Source organism: Mandrillus leucophaeus, unplaced genomic scaffold, assembly GCF_000951045.1.
Source record: "Mandrillus leucophaeus isolate KB7577 unplaced genomic scaffold, Mleu.le_1.0 Scaffold15, whole genome shotgun sequence".
NCBI classification, from domain to species: domain Eukaryota; kingdom Metazoa; phylum Chordata; class Mammalia; order Primates; family Cercopithecidae; genus Mandrillus; species Mandrillus leucophaeus.
This window is the reverse complement of record NW_012101476.1, coordinates 10,500,073-10,508,429: the sequence shown is the minus strand read 5'-3', so window position 1 is coordinate 10,508,429 and position 8,357 is coordinate 10,500,073. Positions and strand designations below refer to the sequence as shown.

Sequence of the window (8,357 nt, the reverse complement as noted above, 5' to 3'; positions counted from 1 at the left end):
AGAGGTGGGAGGGGTCGAGGTTGGAGCACCTGTCATCTGCATGACGTGGACGGCTGGTTCTGGTTGTATTTTAAATGAAATCTCATCCCAGCGTAGACACCACGTCTGGAATTACGATCCACCCTGTGATCTGTCACTTTTATATACACACAGGGGAGGGGACCGTTTCCATAGAGAGGGAATATCACAGCCCACTTAGGAGCAATACCGGAGAAGCAGGAGCCGAGACCCCGGAGCAGCCAGAAGTTCAGGGGGATGTACAAGGGGCCGTCCTCCTGGCCCTGAAGCTGCGCCGGCCTCTCTGAGCGTTTCGCTGCGGAGGGAAGTCCACTCTCAGGTAAGCTTGTGGTCGGGACTGACTTATGAAGGGTAAATGGATCTGCCCTAAATTAAGCAGGAGGTGCCGTGCACTGGACAGGTGCGAGAGATGAGAGCTGCTAGCGCCCCTGGGTGGAAGCCCAAGGGAGCGATGCTGAACGCCCCCCACTCAATCAGCAGAAATCAGCCCCAAAGGGACCAGGGGAAGTTTCTCAGGGAGGCACAGTCACATTCCCATGTTGGTATAGAAAGACCTGCTTTCCAAAAGTGTGAGATCAGAGGCAGAACGTGTTCACACAATCTATTTTCTCTGAACAGAGTTCAGTTGTGCACGGGAAGGTCAGTCCTTGGAGACAGTTTACAAACTGGGGATGGGGTAGGGATGCCAGGGCAAATGGGAGCCACAGGACATGACTCTACAGCACCTGCAGAGCAGCGAGGACACCTGCACTTACTGTTTACCTGTACCAGAGACCTTCGCCTGTGCCATCTCCCGTCACTCTCGGGCACACCTGAGAAGCAGGTAATGTCTGCTTCCTAGGATGCAGCAAGCGAAACACAGGTTAAGTGATTCACCCAATAAAAGTCAGAGGTGAGGGAGTTTTCCCAGCCAGGTCCTCGGCCATCAAAGCCCAGAGTCCTTTGCCACACTAGGCACATTGTGGGGGTGTGTGCAGATATCTACAATGGCTAACTGCTACCTGTGAAGGGGAGATGGATGTTTGATGTTCACGTTTCCTGAAAGAAAAATCCTGTTTGCAATTTCCTTCCCAAGCATAGCCACCTACCAAAAAATAACAAATGTAAGATTTTTTAAATGTTTTAAATGGTCTAGTTTTAGTTTAACTTCTTATCAATGTTTGCAGACAAACGGAGCCCACAGGAATAGCTCTGCACTTGGCAGAGCTGTGTGATCAGTGCTGTTTGCCTCCTGCCTTTGCTGCTTCATGCCCTGTCCTCTCCCTACGAGGTGCTGGGAATTGGGGACTGACCCAGCTCCCTCATGTTTCAGTGCTTGCCTCTGCCACAGCTCCCAGAAGTAACTGTGTCTCTTTACAGCACGCTAGATAAGTGCTACTGTCACCACAGCCCAAAGAAATGGTTGAGTTTCAGGCACCCAGAGAAAAATACAGGTATAGAGCTTTGCCCCTCAAATGTATTAATAACTAGATAGTGCTCAGTTATTTTTGTGGCAGGCTGCAGAGAAATCTTAAATTTTCATATTGTTTCACCAAGGGTATGGCAGAAGAGTCCAAGGAATGTAAAAGGAGAAACTTGCAAAATTAGACTTTATGTGGGAAGTAAAGAGTGTCTTTTCTTTGAGGAGAGTTCCTTTTCTTTTATCCTATAAACACTAAACAAATCTAAACAGATCCTAAAAAGAAAAGTCCCAGAAAGAAATCTGAATCTACCTTCCAGCCCCCCGCCACTCACACACTTTGATGGTGAAAATATCCAGGGTTGCAAAGAACCCTTACATTTTAAATGGTCTAGAATTAAGCTCAGCACCAGGCATTCCTATCATGTCCAATTCACAGTTCTGGAAGGTTCCTTTGCTGTGTAACTTTGCATCATTGCTGATGGTGAGGGGACACCTTCCAATACCTTCACAACCCTGTTCAGGCTGGAGCTGAGGGTTTGCAGAGAGAGGAAGGTCTGCTACCTTCAGATGCACCGAGAACAGAGTGCCACGCAGGACACTTGCTCCCTGACACTTTTACAGATCTTTCCACACTTTCAGCACCCTGTCCGTGAATACAGTATTCTTCTCTGATGGTAGACTTGGGATTTGAAAAATAAGAAGGTAATGCATGTTTTAAAAAGGCACAGGCCCAATATTTACAAATTGACCCCAAAAATGTGGAGAAAAGTAAATGTAGAGTTAAAAGGGATCTCACTTCCTCTCCCCAGTGCCTTGGTTTTGCAACTGAGATAAGACAGGTAGCACTTCCAGGCGGCACATCCAGCTGGTTAGCCCATTGCAAGGGAAAACCTGAACTTTTTCACAGGAAAACTGCAGAAAGTTACTTGGACACGAACTGTTTCATGTTCAGAAGCCCTCAACTTTCAAGTGACTCTAAGTATACATGTATGATTTCATAACCAAAAAAAAAGTATGCCATATAAAAGATTTTTTCCTCTATGATATGTAACAACATGATTTGCAGAGAGAATGTACATCCATGAAAGAATTTTAAGAGGTTGTTTTGCCTTGGAAAATAAATTGATTTAATTAAGTGCCTGAATACTAATCTGAATTTCAATTCATTCAACAAATATTGATTGAGAATATGATTTAGTATAAGGCACTATTGGCCATGTCAGGCTTTTCCAAGCATCCTGAGTCACTCTGCTGAGAGCCAAATGACCCAGAGGGAATATCTCTGCACAGTGAAAGGCTTGGCATATTGAGCAGAAATGGAGATACCAAAGAAATATAACACACAAAGTGTCTTTAAGGGGTGGGGATAGACAGGTAAACTCAGGTGTTGATTTACACTAAAGGGCCAGCCTGTGTGGGCAGAGCCCCAAGATGGGCTTGGACTCAGAAAGTATTCTGAGTTCTCAGTAATAGTTGCAATTATTGTGCAAAGTTCCAGATGTTTGAGGGTAAATGCAGAATGCTGCCCTGGGAAGGAAATAGAGAGGAGCAGGGAGGGGTTCCCTGGGCTGGGGTACAGGGTTCAAGTGAGGAAGTAAAACAAACAAATACGGTGGTGGGGCAGTGGGGAGAGAGCCACGTGGAACCCACAGGGGGAGGCCTGAGGGTAGCTCCAGGGCCGCATCTCAATGCCCTCCTTTTTTTTTTTTTTTTTGAGACAGAGTCTCACTTTGTCACCCAGGCTGGAGTGCAGTGGCATGATCTTGGCTCACTGCAACCTCCACCTCCCAGGTTCAAGCAATTCTCCTGCCTCAGCCTTGTGGGTACCTGGGATTACAGGTGTGTGCCACCATGCCTGGCTAATTTTTGTATTTTTAGTAGAAACATAGTTTCACTATATTGGCCAGGCTGCTCTCAAACTCCTGACCTCAGGTGATCCACCTGCCTCAGCCTCCCAAAGTGCTGGGATTACAGGTGTGAGAAACCGGGCCTGGTCAGCACCCTCTATTTTAGCTTACACCCACCCAGAGTCCAGGCACCTTTCATTTGGTGAAAATCAAGAAATCATTTCGTTCTCCCAGTGCTTTTCATAGAGGGACCTCTGGCTTTCAGAAGTAGAAAAAGAAAGAAATCAGAACAAAGATTCTCGAACTCAATCCCCTGCTCTCACAGAGGAAAATACTGAGGCCCTAGGTGGTTAGGCACGAGCGAGTGAGTGGGAGGGACAGGACTGAGTCTGGTGGTGAAAGAAACGAAGGGATGAAGGAACAAAGGGACAGAGAGACAAAGTTTCTCTACCACTTCCCCACCAGTATTAACCCTTTCCAAATTGGTTTCTGGTTTTTTAAACCCTTTCAGGGTTAGCAAGCCATTCGAAATAATTTCCAAGCTTTAAGATGCCTTCAAGGTGCAAGGCAGCTAAAACCACGCTTCATACTCTATTTATGAAAAACAACTCATTAGGTCCTCTATAAATGAGAAAACTGAAAGTCTGGTTATTGAATGCAATATTTAAGGAAAGAAAAGCCCGTTTTCCACAGGGATGGTTAGTGCACCCCTGGAACTCCAGTGTACAGTTCTAAGGAGTCCAGAGTCGGGTTGGAGCATGCAGAGCAGAGGTTCTCAGAGCGTGGTCCTCAGACCTCAGCATCAGCACCATATGGGACTGTGCTAGAAATGCATGTTCTCAGGAGCATCCCAGACCTAGTGGCTCAGAAACTCTTGGGACGGGCCCCACAGGCTGTGTTTGAACTGCTCCTTCACATGAGTCCAAAGCACCTGAAAGTTGAGAACCACTTACTTAGACTAAGGGCAAAAGGAGCCTGTATGGGTCAGGGTGGAGAGGGTAGCATGGAGCCAAAAGCTACAAGCCAGAGACACAATACAAAAAGGACATTGGTCTGCAGGATCAAATCCTTGCTCAGATTTCCTGGCCTCTCTGTACATATGTGTACTGTGTATGCACATCTGTGTGTGTAAAATGCATTTCTGAAAAGGTTGTGTGCAGACCAGATCTTCTCCTGAGAAGACATGGAGATTATTCAGGTGTGGATCAGCCTTGATTAAGCACCTGCTTAGACCAGGAGCTTTCACACACACATTGACGTTTCTCATCTAATCCTTCACTTAACCTTTAGGAGGTGGTTATTGCCATCCCATTTATCAGAGAAGGAAACTGAAATTCACAGAGGTTATCGGCCCAAGCCCTCAGGCAAGTAAGAATGAAGAAGGGATTCGAGACTGTGTCTGTCTAACTGCAAAGCCTGTGTTGCTCTCGCTGCGCCAGGCAATATGCCCAGATCTGGCAGTTCATAGGTTTGGACCATTTAAAGCAAGGATCATGTGTTTTTTCATAAATTATGAAAAATATTATTGCATAAAATAAGCTCCAAATTTTTGTAATGCAAAATAAATTGAACAAACAAAACAAAACCCGATTTCTTAGAAAAAAGATTAAAGGAAAGAAAGGCAACAGCTGCAATGTGGAGAGCCAAGGGAAGCAACAGGCTTTGACAGGAAATGTGCCGGGTAAATATTTATCCATGTGTGTATATGTGTGTGCATGTGTGTGCATGTGTATGTGTGTAAGGGGTGTGTGTGTGTGTGTACATGTGAGGTATGTATATGTGAGCATATGTGTGCACGTATATGTGTGTGCATGTATCTATATGTATGTGTATGTATGTACATGTGAGGTGTGTGCACATGTGTGCTTGTGTGTATGCATGTACATGTGAGGTATGTGTGTGTGTGTGCATAGGTGTGCATGCATATATGCATATGTATGTGTATGTACATGCATGTGAGGTGTGCATGTGTGTACATGTGTGTGCATATGTAAATATGCATGTGTCTATATGTATGTGTGTATAGTATGTACGTGTGAGGTGCGTGTGTGCATGTATGTGCATGTATATATGTGTGTCCATATGTCTATATGGGTATGTATGTACATGTGAGGTGTGTATGTGTGTGCACATGTGTGCATGTATATATGTGTGTATCTGTATTTGGGTGCATATGTATGTGTATATGTGTACATGTTTATGAGTATGTGCGTATGTATGTGTGCATTTCTATGTTCCTATGTGTCATGTGTGTGTGTCTGTTTCCAGGGTAAGTGAAGCAGCAGGGATTTACAGGATCCTCCTTTAGAAAGAGACCCAGGCTCCCTTTTTTAAGGGTCAGCGCTGGTTCTGTCCATCCCTCACAGCCTAAGGCTATCTGGATGGGCTTGGGTTGGGTCCACTGCACTCACGTGTGGGAAACGGCCTCGTCAAGGCCACACTGACGAAGAACTGCAGAGCAGAGGCTGGAGCTTGAGCCCCGATTGCCAGCCCTGCCTGGCCCTGCTCTGCACTGTCACTGCAAAGAACAAAATGACCCAATGCCAGCCTCACGCTGCTGAAGGCCCAGGTGAATCGCCGGGTGATTTACTTACCCAATTGTTCTTATTTATTTTTAAAAAACTAACACAAGAAAAGAATTCTCCCACGTTGATAGTGAACCACATGTTTCTTGCTTGCTTTTGTGAAAGCAGAGTTTGTCTTTGGTAATAAAGTGACCTTCAAGTTCAGGTAAAGCCCCCAAAGGTGAACAGCAGAGCCTTTCACTGCTTGTGTCTCACAGGAGAGCCCAGGGGATGGTTCATCCTCACACCGTAATGAGAGAACAGGCATGTCGGGGTGTGAGCGGGGGCCCGCAGACGGCAGCCGTGCTCTCTCTAGAAGGAGTTGAGACAAAACTCCTGACATATGCACCTCACCGTTTCGTCCTCGTGCAGGATGAAGGACAACAATGAATAAATAAACGTGATATCCTTATTGCAGGGCTGGAGAGAATGTGTGCCCGCAGACCAGGCAAGAAGGACTGGCTGCAGAGTGGGTTTGATCTCAGGGCACAGGAAGTCAACTCTGCCCGCTTCACAATATCCTAAGGAACAGTGGCCATGGGCAACCTGAACTCTGACAGCCTCTGGCACAGCTGCATGCTGCTACTGTGAAGGAGCCCCAGAGGGAGGGTGGCGGTGGCTCAGCACAAGCCCTTCTCCCCTGATGGGGATGGTAGCTCAATGTCTTGTTTAACACTGTTCATCGGTGAACCAGCAAGTGCATATGATGCTTAAAGCCTGAACAGTCCAAGTAACATGAGGGTCATCGAGTTGGATGTTTTTATTGCCACAACATTCTATACGCTAACGCTTAGTGGTTTTTTTTTCTTTCCTTTTTTTGAGACTGGGTTTTGCTCCGTTGTCCAGGATGGAGGCAGTGGCACAATCACAGCTCACTGTAGCCTCGACCTCTGGAGCTCAAGTGATGCTCCTGCCTCAGCCTCCTCCTGCCTCAGCCTCCTGAGTACCTGGGAACACCGGTGCACACCACCACGCCCACCTAATTTTTTTTTTTTTTTGTAAAGATAAGGTCTTACTATGTTGCCCAGGCTGCTCTTGAACTCCTGGGTTCAAACAATCCTCCCACCTCGGCCTCCCACAGTGCTAGGATTACAGGTGTGAGCCACTGTGCCTGGCCAGTTTTTATTTTTCTTTTTTTAAATAAGAGAATGGATTCAACTGGTCCCTATAGACTAGGATCCTTTCAGAGTTCTCAGTGTCTCTTTTCTTGCCCTGGACAATCACCCTGACTCTGTCTGACTGATAACCACGATCCCACACGTCTTAGAGACCACAGATAGTGTTGGCATTGAAGTCCTGTGGTTGGAGGACGTTGGTGCTCCCTGGATGATACTTGGTCTGACAAAAAGACCAAGTATAAATTCATAAAGTCTACAGTAAAACCATAATTTGACTTCATAAATTCATAAAGTCTACAGTAGAACCAACCTAGTTATTAATAACAAATCTGATTGTTCTCAAGAAACTAGGATAGCCTAGCGAGAAACCAGCCTTAAAGATCTGCCTTGGAAACACTGACTAGATGCCCAGCCATGGTCTTTAAGCAACAGGGATATACTCAGTCAGCCTTGACAATGATGAAGGAACAAAAAATTCACTCACCGTTAAAATCAACCACGGTAGGTTATTAGTTATTTGCTTTACAGGGGCAGAGGCTGCCTGCAAATCTGAATTAAATAAAACCCATAAATACTAATGAGGTCATGGTTCTCACACTTTAGTGATCACTGGGATCATCTGCAGGGTTTGTTACAGCACAGGCGGCTGGGCCCCAGAGCTTTTGATTTACTCGTTCTGGAAAAAGACCTGAGAATTACTTGCATTTCTAACAAAGTCCCGGGCGGGGCTGGTGCTGCTGGTCTGGGGGTCATGCTTGGAGAACCCTTGCAGTGGAATATTAACAACACCCTAGTAGACTTTCATCCAGGTCCTCCAGGGCGCCAAGCCCCTCCCATGCCTCTGCCCACATCCCTGTTTTCTGCGGCAGGGAGAGATGCCGAGGCCGGTCCACTTCCTGCTGCTCCTGCTGCTGCTCCTGGGGGGCCCCAGGACAGGCCTCCTGCACAAGTTCTACAAAGCCAAGCCCATCTTCAGCTGCCTCAACGCCGCCCTGTCTGAGGCTGAGAAGGGCCAGGGGGAGGATACGTCCCTGCTGAGCAAGAGGAGCTTCCACCACCCGCGCGGCGGAGACGCCTCCTCGGGAGAGAAGGACGAGGGCAAAGAGAAAAGGACTTTCCCCGTCTCTGGGGCCAGGGGTGGAGCTGGAGGCACCCGGTACAAATACGTGTCCCAAGCACAGCCCAGGGGAAAGCCACGCCAGGACACAGCCAAGAGTCCCCAGCGCACCAAGTTCACCCTGTCCCTCGACGTCCCCACCAACATCATGAACCTGCTCTTCAACATCGCCAAGGCCAAGAACCTGCGCGCCCAGGCGGCCGCCAACGCCCATCTGATGGCGCAGATTGGGAGGAAGAAGTAGAGGCAGAGACCGGACGGGAGAGCAGCCCTCCAGGACAGAGGGCGAGG

At 47.3% G+C, this 8,357-nt stretch overlaps 1 protein-coding gene across 1 annotated transcript; it reads left to right on the top strand.

The window, feature by feature from the left end:
• Nucleotides 1-115: 115 nt before the first annotated feature.
• Nucleotides 116-8,310, top strand: UCN3 (urocortin 3). The gene is made up of 2 exons (XM_011974932.1): nucleotides 116-337; nucleotides 7,819-8,310. The coding sequence occupies exon 2, from the start codon at nucleotides 7,825-7,827 to the stop codon at nucleotides 8,308-8,310; it is 486 nt and encodes a 161-aa protein (XP_011830322.1). The 5' UTR covers nucleotides 116-337; nucleotides 7,819-7,824.
• The last annotated feature ends 47 nt before the right edge of the window (nucleotides 8,311-8,357 follow it).

What these genes read in the sequence shown, in the direction of transcription:
- UCN3 (XM_011974932.1), top strand. Translation starts at nt 7,825, where the DNA reads ATGCCGAGGCCGGTCCACTTCCTGCTGCTCCTGCTGCTGCTCCTGGGG.